Source organism: Chiloscyllium punctatum, chromosome 25 (genome assembly GCF_047496795.1).
Source record: "Chiloscyllium punctatum isolate Juve2018m chromosome 25, sChiPun1.3, whole genome shotgun sequence".
In the NCBI taxonomy this organism is placed as follows: Eukaryota; Metazoa; Chordata; class Chondrichthyes; order Orectolobiformes; family Hemiscylliidae; genus Chiloscyllium; species Chiloscyllium punctatum.
Genome location: NC_092763.1, coordinates 69,937,375 through 69,955,901, shown reverse-complemented (window position 1 = coordinate 69,955,901; position 18,527 = coordinate 69,937,375). Strand labels below are relative to the sequence as shown.

Sequence of the window (18,527 nt, the reverse complement as noted above, 5' to 3'; positions counted from 1 at the left end):
GGTGGGGGAAGGGGAAATGAGGAAGCTGTTGAAGTCCACATTGATGCCCTGGGGTTGAAGTGTTCCGAGGCGGAAGATGAGGCGTTCTTCCTCCAGGCGTCTGGTGGTGAGGGAGCGGCGGTGAAGGAGGCCCAGGACCTCCATGTCCTCGGCAGAGTGGGAGGGGGAGTTGAAATGTTGGGCCACGGGGCAGTTTGGTTGATTGGTGCGGGTGTCTCGGAGATGTTCCCTAAAGTGCTCTGCTAGGAGGCGCCCAGTCTCCCCAATGTAGAGGAGACCACATCGGGAGCAACGGATACAATAAATGATATTAGTGGATGTGCAGGTGAAACTTTGATGGATGTGGAAGGCTCCATTAGGGCCTTGGATAGAGGTGAGGGAGGAGGTGTGGGCACAGGTTTTACAGTTCCTGCGGTGGCAGGGGAAAGTGCCAGAATGGGAGGGTGGGTCGTAGGGGGGTCTGGACCTGACCAGGTAGTCACGGAGGGAACGGTCTTTGCGGAAGGCGGAAAGGGGTGGGGAGGGAAATATATCCCTGGTGGTGGGGTCTTTTTGGAGGTGGCGGAAATGTCGGCGGATGATTTGGTTGATGCGAAGGTTTGTAGGGTGGAAGGTGAGCACCAGGGGTGTTCTGTCCTTGTTACGGTTGGAGGGGTGGGGTCTGAGGGCGGAGGTGCGGGATGTGGACGAGATGCGTTGGAGGGCATCTTTAACCACGTGGGAAGGGAAATTGCGGTCTCTAAAGAAGGAGGCCATCTGGTGTGTTTTATGGTGGAACTGGTCCTCCTGGGAGCAGATACGGTGAAGGCGGAGAAATTGGGAATACAGGATGGCATTTTTGCTAGAGATAGGGTGGGGCGTATTCCCAATTTCTCCGCCATCTCGTCCACATCCCGCACCTCCGCCCTCAGACCCCACCCCTCCAACCGTAACAAGGACAGAACGCCCCTGGTGCTCACCTTCCACCCTACAAACCTTCGCATCAACCAAATCATCCGCTGACATTTCCGCCACCTCCAAAAAGACCCCACCACCAGGGATATATTTCCCTCCCCACCCCTTTCTGCCTTCCATAAAGACCGTTCCCTCCGTGACTACCTGGTCAGGTCCACACACCCCTACGACCCACCCTCCCATTCTGGCACTTTCCCCTGCCACCGCAGGAACTGTAAAACCTGTGCCCACACCTCCTCCCTCACCTCTATCCAAGGCCCTAATGGAGCCTTCCACATCCATCAAAGTTTCACCTGCACATCCACTAATATCATTTATTGTATCCGTTGCTCCCGATGTGGTCTCCTCTACATTGGGGAGACTGGGCACCTCCTAGCAGAGCGCTTTAGGGAATATCTCCGAGACACCCGCACCAATCAACCAAACCGCCCCGTGGCCCAACATTTCAACTCCCCCTCCCACTCTGCCGAGGACATGGAGGTCCTGGGCCTCCTTCACCGCCGCTCCCTCACCACCAGACGCCTGGAGGAAGAACGCCTCATCTTCCGCCTCGGAACACTTCAATCCCAGGGCATCAACGTGGACTTCAACAGCTTCCTCATTTCCCCTTCCCCCACCTCATCCTAGTTTCAAACTTCCAGCTCAGCACTGTGTCCTTGACTTGTCCGGACTTGTCCGACCTGCCTATCTTCTTTTCCACCTATCCACTCCACCCTCTCCTCCTTGACCTATCACCTTCATCTCCTCCCCCACTCACCCATTGTACTCTATGCTACTCTCTCCCCACCCCCACCCTCCTCTAGCTTATCTCTCCATGCTTCAGGCTCACTGCCTTTATTCCTGATGAAGGGCTTTTGCCCGAAACGTCGATTTCACTGCTCGTTGGATGCTGCCTGAACTCTTCCAGCACCACTAATCCAGACCAGATTTACACCAGACCTGAGAAAGATTGGCAGATCTTCTTCCCTAAAGGTGTTAGTGAACAAAATTATTTTTCATGACAATTAGTGATAAATATTGTAATCACCATCGCAGAGACTAGCTTTCTTTTCATCCTAGATTTTACTATTTGAACTTAATTACCACCAATTGCTGCGATCAGATTTGAACCCATGCCTCCTGGATTATAGTCACATTACTGCTATGCCACCATCCAGGCAGAATAGCTGTTGAGAGGCTGTTTCCCCAGGTTGAAGATTCTGAAACCACAGGTGACAGTCTCAGAATAAGCTGTGAGCTCTTTAGGACTAACGTGAGGTGAAATCCCTTCATTAAATGGTCATGCATCTTTGGAATTTGCAGTCTAGAAGGTTATGGATGCTTAGACATTGAGTGTGTGCAAGACAGAGTTTTGGATACTCAGGCAATCGAGGGATATGGAGTTAATGTGGAAAGTTGAAATAGAAGTTTGTTCTATTCAAAGACTTGAAGGGGTTAAATAGTTTGCTTCTATTGCCTTTGCATTAGATTTTATTAATTTAGATACTGATAAGAAAAGATGGAGAAAGGTGATCAATTAGCATTGTGCTGACCTCAAGTAACCTAAAAAAGAATGAGAGCAAAGTATAATAGATACAGCCAGAGTTAGCCATATGATTACATGATCATGGGATTACCCAATGAGTTGGGATGATGAAGGGCTTATGCCCGAAATATCGATTCTCCTGCTCCTCAGATGCTGCCTGACCAGCTGTGCTTTTCCAGCACCACTCTCTCGACTCTGAACTCTGATCTCCAACATCTGCAGTCCTCACTTTCTCCTGGTTACTCAATGAAACAATAAAGGTGAAAGAGATTGCACACAGCTCCTTTCATTGACTCATTCACAGGAAGAATAGTAGCTATTACTACAAGTGGTCATTATGGAAATAACCATCATATTTTAATATCACCTTCTAAAGAGGAATGACAAGACTTGTTCCTTTCTAAATTTTTCAGGGAATGTGGGTGTCAGTGGCTGAATCAGCAGTTATTGCCCATTCCTAATTGCCCAGAAAACCGAATCAACTGCATTGCTTTAGGACTGGAGTCACATGTAAGGACGGCAGATTTCCTTGCATAAGAGACAATAGTGAACCAGATGCATTTGCACAACATTCAACAATTGCTTGTGGTCACAATTAGACTACCTTTTTTATTTCATTGCAGATTTAAAAAAATTAAACTCTAATTCCATCAGCTGCCATGGTGGGATTGAAACCCCTGCCCCCCAGAACAATAACCTGGATAATGAGTCCAGTGGCATTATGACTATGTCACTGTCTTCTCATGTTGTAATGCAAATAGTCTCAGTATAAAAGCAAAATATTGCAGGTATTGGGGAGCTAAGAATAAAAACAGAATGTTTGAGAGAAGTTCTGCAGGTCTGGCAGCATCTGAGAGAAATAGTGTAAAGCTTTGAGTGTAATATGAATCTACTTCAGAACTCTCAGTGTACCCATGATTCAAAACACTTTGTGAATAGTTAATGTTAATAGGAGCAAATAGGGAGAAATAATTTCCATTGGTGGAAGAGTCAAGAACTAGAAGACACTGATTTGAAGTGATTGGAAGACCCAGAGAATATGAAGGAAATCTTTGGATGCAGCAAGTGTTTAGGATCTCGAATGTAGTGCCTTATCGTATGATGGGGGGCAGATTTGGTACTAGCTTTTGAAAAGGAATAGGATAATTATCTGAAATAAAAAGAGTTTTGCAGGGCCAAGGGGAAAAGGCAGCGGAGCTGAATGAGCTGAGTTGCAATTGTAGAGAACCAGTACCATACTAGTGTGGAACAATGACCTCTGGCTGTTCACCCTCTCCTAGGAGAATGTCCTGCAGCCACTCTGTGGCACCCTTGGTTTTGGGAGCAGGAAGACAACATACCAACCTTGAGCCATGTCTCTGGCCACAGAAAAACCTGTCTGTTTCCCTAACTAATGGATTCCCCCTATCATTATTGTTCTTCCTTTCTTCTTCTTCCCTGCTTGCTCAACCAAGCTGCTCATGTATCACAAACCTGGTTCTGATTGCATTCCCCCTCTATTTAGATTAAAACCCTCTCTACCTCACCAGAACACCAGCTCTGCATGTTTCAGATGAAGTCTATTCCAATACTGCTGCCAATGTTCCACAAATCCACTTCTCCCACACCAGTGATTATTATCGAGATTAATAGAAATTATTAACTGGGAGGTTCTGCTGTATAATTTCGTGCCTAGCTCCTCAAATTGCCAAAACAAAACTTCATTAGTAGTCTTACCTATGTTGTTCATAGCTGCACGCACTATGATAGCTTGATGCTGCCTTTTCCATTGCAAGTTCCTCTCCAGTCCTGACATGGGGCAACACAGCCTCTGGGTTCTCATAAAGAACTAGACCTAGCCACATAACAGTGCAGTTCCCTGGTACCACTATATTCCTAATATTCCACACTACTTGAATGGCTTTACTGGACCAATTAAGCTAATACTTTAATCCAAGAGCAGGTCAAAGGTTGGGAATTCTGGTGGAAGCAACTCAGAACTTGTCTCCACAAAATCTGTCCATCATCTAGAAGGCACAGTCAGGGATGTGTTGGAGGATGGCATGTTGGCTCAGTGATTAGCACTGCTGCCTCACAGCGTCAGGGGCCTGGGTTCGTTTGCAGCCTTGAGTGACTGTTTGTGTGGAGTTTGCATACTCACCCTGTATTTGTGAGGGCTTGCTCCGGTTTCATCCCATTATCTAAAAGATGTGCAGGCTCAGTGAATTGGCCGTGCTAGATTGCCCATAGTGTTCGGGGATGTTTAAGATTAGGTGCCTTAGTCAGGGGGTAAATGTAGAGTAATAGTGCAGGAAAATGGGACTGTGTGGGCTACTCTTTGGCGGATCGGTGTGGATTTGTTGGGCCAAATGGTCTTTTACCACACTATGAATTCTATGTATACGTAATTTTCCTGAATGAGTGCAGCTTTACCAACACTCAGAAAGCTCAATGCTAGACATGTCAGAGCAACCCCACTTGATTGACACTCCATCCATTTATTCCATGCTCCAATAACACACCATGGCTGTAGTGTGTACAAGATACTCTGCATTAACTCACCAAGACTCTTTTGAGGGCACTCCCATACACACAGCCTCTACCACCTGAAGTGATAAAGGACAACAAATACATGGAGTGAGCTGAGACAGTGGTAATATCACAGATTAGTAATCCAGAAACCTAGGCTATTGCTCCAGGCACATGGACTCAAAGCCCACCACTGGTAGCTGGTAGAATTTAAATTAAATTAATAAATCTAATTGTTGTAGACTCTCATCTGGTTAACTAGTGTTCTTCAGAGAAGGCAATTTGCTTTCTGGCTGATGTGTGATTCCAGACACACATCAATGTGACTGACCTGTCCTCTATAATGGCGTTAGCAAATCAATCTGTAACCTCATGGCCCAGCATATTCCCCATTCAACCGTTACCATCAAGCCACAGGGTCAACCCTGGTTTAATGGAAAATGCAGGAGGTCATGCCAGGAGTAGCACCAGGCAGACATGAAGATGAAGTCACCAAACAGGACTACTTGCATGCCAAACAGCATAAGCAGCAAGTGATGGACAGAGCTAAGTGAGTCCACAGCCAATGGATCAGATCTAAGCTCTGCAGTCCTGTCCAGTCGTGAATAGTGTTGGACAATTAAGCAATTCACTGGAGGAGGAGGAGGCTCCACAAATGTCCCCACCCTCAGTGATGGAAGAGCCCAGCACATCAGGACAAAAGACAAGGCTGAAGCATTTCCAGCCTTCTTTGGCCAGAAGTGCAGAGTGAATGATCCATCTTGGCCTCTTCCAGTGCGGAGTGGGACCATTCGGCACAGCCGCTTTGGCGCGACCCATTTTGGCACAGACCCATTTCAGGGCCGAACTGTTTTGTAGTTATTCAGTAATAGTTATTAAACTACTATTATTAAAATAATTAAAATATATTAAAATAAAACATATTAATATACAAATTATTAAAATAAAATAAAACCCATTAAAATGCCATCAACAATTTTGTATTTGCTTTATTTCTTTCATTTTTATTTTCTTTTTAACATTTTTACTGAAGATGATAAACATTATTTTTCTTTTTATTGCTTTTATTAATGCTTGTAAGTAAGCCCAAAAAGGAATAAATAAGAGCTGCGCTGAATCGCTCGCGCTGAAATGGATCGCGCCAAACCGGCTGCGCCGAATCATTCGCACCAAAGTAGCTGTGTCAAATGGTCCTACACCCCTTCCAGTGGTCCCCAGTATCACAGAGGATGGTCTTCAGCCACTTCAACTCACTCCATGTGATATCAAGAAATGGTTGGAGGCACTGGATACTGCAAAGCAATGGGCCCTGACAATATTCTGGCAATAGTACTGAAGACTTGTGCTCCAGAACTTGCCACTCACCTAGCCAAGCTGTTCCAGAATAGTTACAACATTAGCATCTACCCAACAATGTGGAAAATTGCCCCCAAGTATGTCCCGTACTTAAAAAGCAGGACAAATCCAACCCAGCCAATTACCACCCCATCAGTCTACTCTCGAGCATCAGTAAAGAGATAGAAGGTTTCATAAACAGTGCTATCAAGCAGCACCTGCTCAGCAACAACCTGCTCAGTGACACCCAGGTTGGGTTCTGCCAGGGCCATCCAGCTCCTGGCTCCTTACAACCTTGGTTCAAACAGACAAAAGTGATGAATTCCAGAGGGGTGGGGAGAGTGACAGCCTTTGACATCAAGGCTGCATTCAACCGAGGGGAGCATCAAAGAGCTGGAGCTAAACTGGAATCAAAAGGTATGATGGGGCAAACCTGACATGTAGGAAGACGGTTATAGTTATTGGAGGTCAGTCATCTGAGCTCCAGGACATCTCTGCAGGCATTCATCAGGGTAGTGTCCTAGGTCCAAACATCTTCAGCTGCTTCATCAATGACCTTCCCTCCATCATAAAGTCGGAAGTGGGAATGTTTGACAATGATTGCACAATGTTGAGCATCATTTGTGACTCCTCAGACACTGAAGCAGTCTGTATCCAAATGCAACAAGATCTAGACAATCTCCAGTCCTAGGCTGACAAGTGGCAAGTAACATTTGTGCCACACAAATGCCAGGCCATCACCAATGAGAGACAATCTAACCACCATCCCTTGACATTCAATGGTGTTGCCGTCACTGGTAACCCCATTATCACCATCTTGGAAGTTCTCATTGATCAGAGGACTCACTACATAAATACAATGGCTACAAGAGCAGGTCAGAGGCTAGGAATACTGTGGTGAGTAACATACCTCCTGACTCCCCAAAGCCTGTCCACCATCTACAAATAACAAGTCAGGAGTGTGATGCCCACTTGCCTGGATGAGTGCAGCTTCTTAACACTATCCAGGACGAAGTAGCATGCTTAATTAGCACTACATCCACAAGCATCCACTCCCTCTACTTTGGACACTCAGTAGCAGCAATGTGCACTACCTACAAGATGCACTGCAGAAATTCACCAAAGATCGTCAGACAGCACCTTCCAAATACATGACCACTTCCATTTAGAAGGGCAAGGGCAGCAGATATATGGGAATATCACCACCTTTAAATTCCCCTCAAAGCCTCTCGCCATCCTGAATTGGAAATATATTGCTGTTCCTTCACTTTCACTGGGTCAAAATCCTGGAATTCGCTCATTAATGGTTTTGGTGGACTGCAGTGGTTCAAGAAGGCAGCTTACCACCACCTTCTCATGGGCACCTAGGGATGGGCAATAAGTGCTGGCCAGCCAGCAACACCCACATCCCATAAAAATAAATAAATAAAAATAAACTTAGTTTAAGGGTAATTCAGAATGGGTAGTGAATACTACCTTGCTAATGATGTCCATCTGCCATGCAAGTTCCCTCTGAATCTGATATGATGCTGATCTGGAATGATTGCTGGGTCACAATCCTGGAACCTTTGACCTTTTAACTTTTAATAGTACTATGGGTGCACCTACTGCACATGGACTGTAGTTGTGCAAGAAAGTAACTCTATTATATTCTGAAGGGCAATTAGGGATGGGCAAGCAACACTCACATCCAATGAATGAACAAGAAAAGAAAGTGCAAGGTCACATTTATATTTATAAAGTTAGTAACAGAATCAGGCCTTAAGTGGTGGCACAGTGGCTCAGTGGTTAGCACTGCTGCCTCACAGCACCAGCAACCTGGGTTTGATTCCCGCTTTAGGCAACTATATGTGGGGAGTTTGCACATTCTCTCTGTGTCTCTGTGTGTTTCCTCCCACAATCCAAAGATGTGCAGGTCAGGTGAATTGGCCATAGTGTTAGATTAGATTAGATTAGATTACTTACAGTGTGGAAACAGGCCCTTCGGCCCAACAAGTCCACACCGACCCGCCGAAGCGCAACCCACCCATACCCCTACATCTACCCCTTACCTAACACTACGGGCAATTTAGCATGGCCATTTCACCTGACCTGCACATCTTTGGACTGTGGGAGGAAACCGGAGCACCCGAAGGAAACCCACGCAGACACGGGGAGAATGTGCAAACTCCACACAGTCAGTCGCCTGAGGCAGGAAGTTAGGTGCATTAGTTAGAGGTAAATGTAGTGTAGGGGAATGGGTCTAGGTGGGTTACTCTTCAGAGGGGTGGTGTGGACTAGCTGGACCGAAGGGCCTGTTTCCATACTGTAGGGGATCTAATCTTAAGTAATTATTCTATATTCACCACCTTTGATTAAAAACACTTAAATGTATTTTCTAATTTTCTTATTAATTTTATGTATTTCTATTTTAGTGGCAACGGGGATGTCTGGAGTAAAAGTTAGACCTTGGGTTTTTAAGAAACTTTGATGTTTCACTTCTTGATTGTTAACCATTCTAGGTAAATTATTCGATTCCTATAGTGGCCATGCAGTATGAGAATATGAAGAAAAACAGCGCTGTGAGCATTCAATGTAAAGTAAACGGGCCTGGCATCCAAAATGACATCTTTGAAGATCGATTTTCTGGCAGGATTGTTTTCACGCTGCATATTCAAGAATAATGTAAAGTGAAAGTTCCTTTGCAAAAGACAATGGTGCAATATCTAATGATTCGATTTCTCTGTTCGGAAAGACTTGTATTAATTAGCATGACTATTCTATCAGTAAGGTTCACAAATTTAGCAGCTTAATCCCTTCCTTCTTAAGTTACTGAATAGCCAAGCGATTCATCTGAAGATAAATTCAGACTTTGTTTGACTTTGGTTTTGGGACAGGTCACTGATATAACATATTTCAGTGAAGTTTCCATGATGTCAAATCATTACAACAAAACTAAACAATTGTCAAATGATAAAAGGTTAAGCTATGTAGTTATTTACACTTGGATGTAATTATTATGGTCTTACTTTGCAGAGATCTTTCGGACATTAATTATCCAATGTCTTAATTTTGCCAGAAATGTCTATTTTCTGCACAGAGAGGGAAATAAAAGTTTTATATTGATGTGTGGTTTTATGAGTTTTTTTTCTCTGGGCATGCCTACTGTGAACTGAATAAAAGATATCAGTGTCTCATTCGACTCAATATCAAAGACCTCAAGATCAAACACTGTTCAAGAATACCAAGGTTGGGTAAATTACTTTGGTGTCCGTCCCTGCAAAACTGTAAGTCTCATAGAACATCACAAATGACTGAAAGCAATGTTGATTCATTAAGGGATTCTTGCTTTTTGGATGTCATTTCCTGGAATTTTTTATTAAATTTAGAAATGATTGAATTTACCTTTGATCAGAAAAATGTGTTGCTGGAAAAGCACAGCAGAACAGGCAGCATCCAAGGAGCAGGAGAATCGACATTTCAGGCTTATGCCCGAAACGCGATTCTCCTGCTCCTTGGATGCTGCCTGACCTGTTGTGCTTTTCCAGCAACACATTCTTCAGCTCTGACCTCCGGTATCTGCAGTCCTCACTTTCTCCTCCTTTACCTTTGATCAGTCAATGCTGAAAAATAACTTTTGCTAAACACAAGACCGAAATTTCTAAAAAAAGAAAATGTTATAAAGAGGTTGTATTTGCAAAAGGTTTGCAGCATACTCTGCAAAGTGTTCCACACCCCATGTCCTGTAGAATGGTGGTCTGCTTCATTGTCTTCAGTGGCGTTGTAGGTTCGGCCTGAGATTCAAATGGCCGGGGTTCGGCAGCATCTTTGGCGAAGAGGTGTGTTTGGCCCAGGATTCCAACGGCCCAGGATTCCTTGAGGCGGTTTCTGCAGCATCTCTGGTGGTATGGTGGTCCTGTTTAGGATTCCAATGGCCTGAGATTTGATGGTTTTCTGCAGCAGTGGAGAATGGGGTCTTTGTCTTTTTCTTGACCTTGGGAATCCTTGAGCCATGAATTGAACAAAGGTGTTCTTTGTCTTTTTCTATATATGGTTTCTGTCATTAATAAAGGTGCTGGAGTATGGCGACTTAAACACTTTTCACTGTTTTATTTGTAAAAATACAAGTGATAATAGATTATTATTCTATTCCCTTCTACTACTGTACATGGATAAATTACAGCCTGCCCTCTTGTGGTTTGTTGTATTATTTCAGCTGTTGCACTGCTGCAGCTTTCTCACAGGCTCATGCAACAGAAATTATATTTATCGAACAATTTTCAAAGAAAAAATATATTGCAAAGACTATCTTTTAAAATTTGTTTTGTTTGATTGTGGACAGAAATGAGAAAAGGACTGTTTTAAAAACCAAGGACTGTGGAAAAGACTACTGCACTTCATTAGAAACAGGTCATCAACACTCATTATATAAGTTCTGTTTACACTGCTGTTTGCTCAAACCGTGGCAAGATGTTTACTGCAGATGGGGGATGTGTATGACGGGAGGTTCGGCCAGCAAGAAGTGGCTGATTGAGCTTGGTGACCAGTAGAAGCCAAAGGCCTTATGCCTGCCAATAACTATGCAACTGGCTCAGGGCAGCTAAACAGCTTGTGGACATGGATGTTTGATCAGAAGCTAAAGTTAAAAACCATACAACACCAGGTTATGGTACAACAGGTTTATTTGGAATCACCAGCTTTCAGAATGCTGCTCCTTCATCAGATGGATGTGGAGCAGGACAATAAGACACAGAACTCATAGCAACAATAAATTCTGTGTTTTATAGTCCTATTCCACAACTACCTGATGAAGGAGCAGCACCCCGAAAGCTAGTGCTTCCAAATAAACCTGTTGGACTATAACCTGGTGTTATGTGATTTTTACCTTTGTCCATCCCAGTCCAACAACAGCACCTCTGCATCATGATGAGAAGCCAACAGAATTCTGGAAGGGGTGAAGTGGTCCTTTCCTCTGCAGTAGAAAAAAAACTGAAATAAGGAGGAAAGTTTGTTTACTTCTTCCCATCATTTTGTGTAAGCTGTGGCTTTTTACCAATAAGTCAGAGACTTATTGTGACTAAGTGTGAGCCAGTAAGCCTGTGCCTCCTATGAGCAAGTGGAAATAGCTGGAAAAAGGTGGATTGAGGAGCAGTAGGTCCTGACAGACTAAAAGGATCATCTCAGTGTACAGGAATTATTGAATAGCCTTTCCAGTCTTTTCTATTGCCCACAACACCCACACTTTCTTTTTATCTATTTATGTCTGCCTGTGTGTTTGTGAGGGAGGAATTGTGTGAGGAGGGTTTGGGTATTAAATAGTAGTGTTATATGTCAATGCTTCATAATTGTTTACCTGTACAGGTGGTCCCCAGATTTGCAAATGTGCTCTGGGTCTGTCCATAAGTTGATTTGTTTACCAGTTGGAATACAATGCAGGACAATGAAAAGCAGTCAGTCATAAGTACAAGAAATATTCGTATGTCAGATCTTTAAAGATTAATACCATGTATGGAATCATGATGGCAAGTACGAGCATTCATACGTTGGATATTCATAAAGCAGGAAACTCCATAGCTAGAACCTATGAATGTGAAATTACTGTTAAGTACAGAAACCTGGTCTGTGCTTTCTGTTAACCAGGGTCTTAAAGGTTGTGAAATTTGGGAACTTTCATAAAATCTTTATCTTTCATGATGGCTCCAGAAACAGTAGGGCTTGACTTTCACCATGCTTTTCTGCTGAGGCAAGTTGTATATAAAAGCCAACCATTGCCTGCTGTTCCTGCTGACCCTGAAAACCTGACCTATTTATTGACAATGGAAGTAAGTCTTTACAATTAGATATCAAACATTCAAAATATTTAGGAGAAATTGGTCTTCAACTAACGTCAGACATATTTAAGCCATCTCACAAAACCTTGTTTTGTTTTACTAAGTTGGTGGAGGTAATTTGGTCCATCATGCCTGTGCTGACTCTGGCCAGAGCAGTTCACTTGGTGTCGATTATGTTTCCCTTTAGCCCAGCAGAGCTTTCCTCAAGATAATTATCCAATTTTACTTTGAAAGGCACAACTGAGTCTGCTTCCATCACACTCTCAGGGTAGTACGTTCCAGGTTGTAACTGGTGAAAAAACTTCCTCCCGTTACTATTGCTCTTTTTTTGTCAATAAGCTGAAATTCCTTTGGTTCTTAATCTTTTAATCAATGGGAAATTTCTCCTTACCTACTATGTTCGGACCCCCTCGTGAGTTTCAGAACTTCTCCCATAACTCCTCTGAATTTTATCATGGAGGACAGCCTTATTTCTTCCGTTTGTCTGCACAACTAACATTAATGCCTACAGTCAATCAAATGCACATTTTCAGCAATCTCTAATGCCTTCACATCCTTTCTAAAGTCTTGTGATTCGAACTTAGGATCCAATACTCTAGTTGAGATCAAATCAATGTTTTTAAAAAGGGTCATCATAAGCCTACTAAAACCACTAATGACTCCTCCCCTTAATGCTAATTTGTTCAAGTATATCATGGTCTGCTTCCCTGGTTTCTAGACCTACAGCATCAGGGAAGATTTTGAAAATTCACAATTCCAAACCATTTTTGAGCATTTATCAGGTGATAAAGACATTGAATTTCAGTTGGATTTTCAAATAAAGATTCAGTTGTCATGCAGATAACTGCTTTAGAATCCAGGGTGGCATGGTGGCTCAGTGGTTAGCAGTGTTGCCTCAGTGTGAGGGACCCAGGTTAGATTCCAGCCTCGGCTGACTGTCTGTGAGGAGTTTGCACATTCCTCCAGTGTCTGTGTGGGTTTCCTCCCACAATCCAAAGATGTGCAGGTCAGGTGGATTGACCATGCTAAATTGCCCATAATGTTCAGGGATGTGTAGGTTAAGTGCATTAGGGATAGATGTAGAGAGTAATGGGGAATGATTGGGTGGGGGGGTTGGTGTAGACTTGTTGGGCCAAAGGGCTTGTTTTCACACTGTAGGGATTCTATAAAATCCAGACAGTGAATCTCAACTTTTCCCAGTTCTGATGAAAAGTAGCTAGAAAGCCAAAATGTCTGTGATTACTTTCAGAGGTTGCTATAATATTCACTCAGAAGAAACTTGTCTTTATCCAAATCTTTCTTAGAAGAATCTCCCATTGCTTTACCTCAGAGAGATTTAGCAAAGTACTGTAGATCTGAAATAAAAATGGTGCTGGAGAAGCTCAGCTGGTCTGCCAGCATCTGTGAGGAGAGAAAAAGAGTCAATATTTTGAGTCGAAGATGACGACTGTTCAGAATTGAACTTTCTCTCTCCATCGATGTAGTCAGAGCTACTAAATTTCTCCAACATTTCCCTGTTTTTGTTCTATTTTATATGAAACAATGAGTGAAGTACTAAAAAGGTCACTGGGCAGCTTCAGACTTTTAGAAAAGTCTTTTGCAAGGGTGTTGACCTTTGGTGGCATGGTGATAGGCAGATTCGTTCTCACCGAGAAAATCAAGAACAGCTTCCGAATTGGTTCTTTGATACAGGTGGCGTAGATGGAGATGAGAGAACAGAGGGCTATACACATGTACGTATTGTAGCAGTTACAACAGCATCTGCCTTGAAGAATGGATGCAGACCACATGCTTAAGTTCTTAATATGCCAGCTGTAAAATGCCATCATTTTAGTTTCAAATGCAATATTGTGCACTTTTTAAGCTAAATGGTCAAGAAATTTTGTTTATGTCATGATTGAAATTGCAAAGTGTACAAGACAGCTGATAAATAGTCTTGTGGACCTTCATGTCTTCAATGTCCCTCACACTTTCAGCATGCTTCATGATTAAGTCCTTCACCCATGGACAACTGGTGTACCTCTGAGTTAGAGTCATAGAGTCCTACAGCATGGAGACAGGCCCTTTGGCCCAAACGGATCCATGCTGACCAAGATATCCATCCATGCTAACCTAATTTTCCTGCACTTGTCCTATATCTTTCTAAACCTTTCCTATCCATGTATTTGTCCAAATGCCTTTTAAATACCAACCAACTGCGCCACAAGCATGGTGTTGATAGCACTGAATCTTTGTAAAGAAGTCAGCAAGTAATCAACTTCTGCTTCCAGCCAATATATGTCGTGCTAAGTTCCTCAGTTCCACCTCCACAAACAGCTGTATCATTCCTGCAGCTGTCATGGTGCACATTTCTAATCATGAGTTAATCTGGAAGAGATATTGCAAGCAGTTACTGAAGGAGGTGACAGTCAGGGCATTGCTGAGATACATAACTACTTCAGTTGCCACTCTGATGTTCAACACCAAACTGTCCTTCTTTGGCAAACCTCTGGCACATGGAGGAAACATGGAGAATTACAGGTAACTTTATATCTCAATATCCTTAACAATCCAGGATGTCAGTCACTTGGATTAGTTGACCTATCCATTTCAAACACTGCCAGCCATTCTAGCTCTGCAGATCAATTAGAGCAGTATTCATTATTTATGCTAACTTTGATTCAGTCAGAAGTGTCTCAACACCAGGTTATAGCCTTTGATTCAATTCTATCAGACTAGTCTTCCTTAGATTCAAATCACTCATTATGAAATCCAACCTTTCCTTGCACCTCTAACATTATCCAATTTGATCTTAATTGGATCCATTGCACCTGTTACCAGACATTCTTGTGTTAAACAAATAACAGCACAGGAAGAGGCCCTTCAGCCCAAGCCTGCACTGATACATGATGCTTTTCTCAACTAAAAACCTGTTGCTTCAAGCTAGCATATCCCTGTTCATGCATCTGTCAAGGTGCCTGTTACAGCACTGCAATTGTATCCCCCTCCTCCACTTCCTCTGGCAGCACATTCTAGGCACTTATCACACTGTTTAAAAAAAAACTTACCTCTCACCTCACCTTTAAACTTATCCCCTTTTATCGTAAATCTATGTCCGCTAGTAATTGGCATTTCTACCCTGGGGAAAAAGACTGACTACTCATGTCCCTCAATTTTGTAAACTTCCATCAGGTTATCCCTCATCTGTTGACATTCAAAACAAACCAAGTTTGTTCAATCTCTCCTCATGTCTGATATACTCCAAACCAGACAACATTCTGGTAAACCATTTCTGTACCCTCTCCAAAGCTTCCACTTTCTTCTGGTAGCGTGGTGACCAAAACTGCATGCAATACTCCAAATGTAACCTTACTGAAGTTATAGAGTCAGAGACACAGCATGGAAACAGACCCTTCAGTCCAACTCATCCATGCTGACCAAATATCCCAGATAAATCTAGTTCCATTTACCAGCATTTGGTCCATATCTCTCTAAATCCTTCCTATTCATATAGCCATCTATATGCCTTTTAAATGTCATAATTGTACCAGCCTCCACTACTTCCTCTGGCAGCTCATCCCAGCTTCCACTTAGGATCCTTTTAAATCTTTCCCTTCTCACCTTAAACCTATACGTCCTAGTTTTGACTCCCCACTCCAATAAAAAAGACATTGTCTATTTATCCTATCTAATACCCCTCATGATTTTATAAACTATGACATCACCCCTCAGCCTCTGGTGCTCCAGGGAAAATAGCCATAGCCGACTCACACTCTCCCTGTAGCTCTCCCTCTCCCTCCAATCCTGGCAACATCCTTGTACATCTTTTTCTGAACTCTTTCAAGCTTCAAAACATCCTTCCTATAGCAGGGAGACCAGAATTTCAGGCAGTATTCCAAAAGTGGCCTAACTAATGTCCTGCTAGGACGGCCACAGGACCTCTCAACTCCTTTACTCGATGCACTGATCAATAAGGGTAAGCATACCAAATGTCTTCTTCACTATTCTATCTAACTGCAACTCCATTTTCAAGAAGCAATGGACCCCAAATCCAACAGTCCACGGAATCTTAGAATTAAATGTATAAGTTTTGCCCTGAGTTGCCTTTCCAAAATGCAGCACCTCACATTTATCTAAATTAAACTCCATCTGCCACTCCTCAGCCCATCTATCAAGATCCAGTTGTAGTCTGAGGCCACCGTCTTTGCTGTCCACTGCACCTCTTATGTTCACAACCAAAACATTTACATAAAACGATGAAAAGCTGTGGACCCAGCACTGATCCTTGTGGCACAGAACTGGCCACTGACCTCAAGTCCGAAAAGCAACTCGCCATTGCCACTCACTTGGTCTTCTACTTTTGAGCCAGTTCTACATTCAAATGGCTGTAGAGTTCTATTCAGCTGCAATACAACTTGTTAGTTTTATATTCTATGCCACAACCAGTGAAGGCAAGCATGCTTTCTGCCTTTTTGACAAACTTATCCACTTGCGTGCCATTTTCAGGGAACTCTGGACCTGCATGCCTAGATTCTTCTTCATGATGATACTAATAAGGGTTCTGCTATTTAGTGTACACTTCCCTCTGGCATTAGATTTCCTATACACCTCACCATGCATTTGTTTGGATTAAACTCCATCTGCCATTTCTCCGCCCAACTTTCAAGCCTATCTATATCCTGCTGTATCCTCTGGCAATCCTCCTCAGTATAGCAACTCCCCCAACCTTTGTTACCTACTAACTTTACTAACCAGACCATGTATATTCTCCTCCAAATCATTTATATACCACAAACAGTAGGGGTCCTAGCACTAATCTCTGTAAACAGCACTGCTCACAGATCTTCTTCCATTCAGAGAAACACCTCTGCTGCTACTCTGTCTTCTATAATTAAGCTAGTTCTGTATCAATCCAACCAGCTCACTATGATTGACCTTCTGAATCAGCCTGCCAAAAGAGAGACCTTGTTAAAGGTCTGGCCAAAGTCTACATAGACAAAATCTACTGCCCTACCCTCTATCAGCTTGTCACTTTCTCAAAACACAATCAAGTTTGAGACAAAATAATCAGTACACAAAGCCATGCTGCCCATCAAGAGTTCATATTTTTCCAAATGTGAGTAAATCCTAAGAATCTTCTCCAAACTTACACAAACCAACCCACACATCAAACTCCGATGTCTCACTCCTGCTCTCTATTCCTAGTAGACTAACTACAAAAAGTACTTTATCTTTCTCCACACACCTCAGTCTGCAAACCTGGTTCCCCAACAGCCAAGCCTGCATCACTTTTTGAGTTGTGACATCACCTCCAGAGCTCTGCTCTAGTTTCAGCTTCATGTTCACTCCTGACTAACCCTGTTCCTCAGCTTTTTATCCTGCCCCTGCAGATCACTTTCCTTTGCTCTGTTTCTGCTGCTTGGACTGGCCTCCTTTGTTCAAGAGATTTGGGCATCACTGACTGTACTAGCATTCACTGCCCATCCTTTATTTCCCTTGAATAGAGTGGCAGAGGGCAGTTAAGGGTCAAGAACATTGCTGTAGGTTTAGTCATTTGGCCAGACCAAAGGAGAGTGGCAGATTTTCTTCTCTAAAGGGTATACCAGATTTGTTTGCATGACATTCAACAACGATTACAGCATTTAATCTCAAATTTTTTGAAGTTGAATTCAAAATTGAATCTGACATGGTGAGATTTGAACTAATGTCCCCAAAATACTACTTTAGGAGTCTGAATTACAGGTCTCGTGACATTACCACAAGCTCACCCTTTACAAGCTGGTAAATGATTTTTGGGTTCCCTTTTACGCTGACTGCCATTTCATTCTCATTCTTTCATTGCCCATTTGGTTTCCCTCTCAACTTATTGTAATGTACCTGGTTTTCATTAGAATTAACCTGACATATAGCATACTTTTATTGTTTTGTCAAATTCTGTCTCCAAACTTCCATGACCTTATTGGAATGCATCAACTCTTTACTGTGAAGCATCTCTTTTGTAAAAATTACCTAATGTTCTGTTCTCCTTCGTGGATCTTTGTATCCAGCTAGGATAAAATAAAACCATTCTCATCCCATCAAAAGTTAGAATACACTTTACTAGATTCCCTCCCACCCAACTTCTGCTGTGTAAATAGTCAACATGGTTTGAGAAGTCAGGACGCGGGTTATCACAGAATTCCGAACCTCTAGTCACGTAGCCATGGTATGTATAGAGTTCGTCCACGAGTAAACAATAAACCCCCCAAGCTGTTGATGGCCAGAGATACAGCAATGTAGTGCCCTTGATGTTCAAGGATAAAATACATTTTATTTTTGGTCTTGGTTGACAGCACACAGATGCGAAGACATGGAATTGTCCAGTGGCAAATAACATCTTTTATGATGTCAGACCAACGCAGCCTTCAGAACCTAGT

The 18,527-nt window shown here is 42.9% G+C and overlaps 1 protein-coding gene across 1 annotated transcript in view; it reads left to right on the top strand.

Moving 5' to 3' along the window:
• Positions 1 to 9,427, top strand: part of atp1b4 (ATPase Na+/K+ transporting subunit beta 4) — a 74,135-nt gene extending 64,708 nt beyond the window's left edge. Inside the window, exon 9 of the mRNA XM_072595499.1 lies at positions 8,824 to 9,427. Within this exon, the coding sequence (XP_072451600.1) occupies positions 8,824 to 8,985 (162 nt within the window). The 3' untranslated portion in view covers positions 8,986 to 9,427. The remainder of the gene's footprint in view (positions 1 to 8,823) is intronic.
• The last annotated feature ends 9,100 nt before the right edge of the window (positions 9,428 to 18,527 follow it).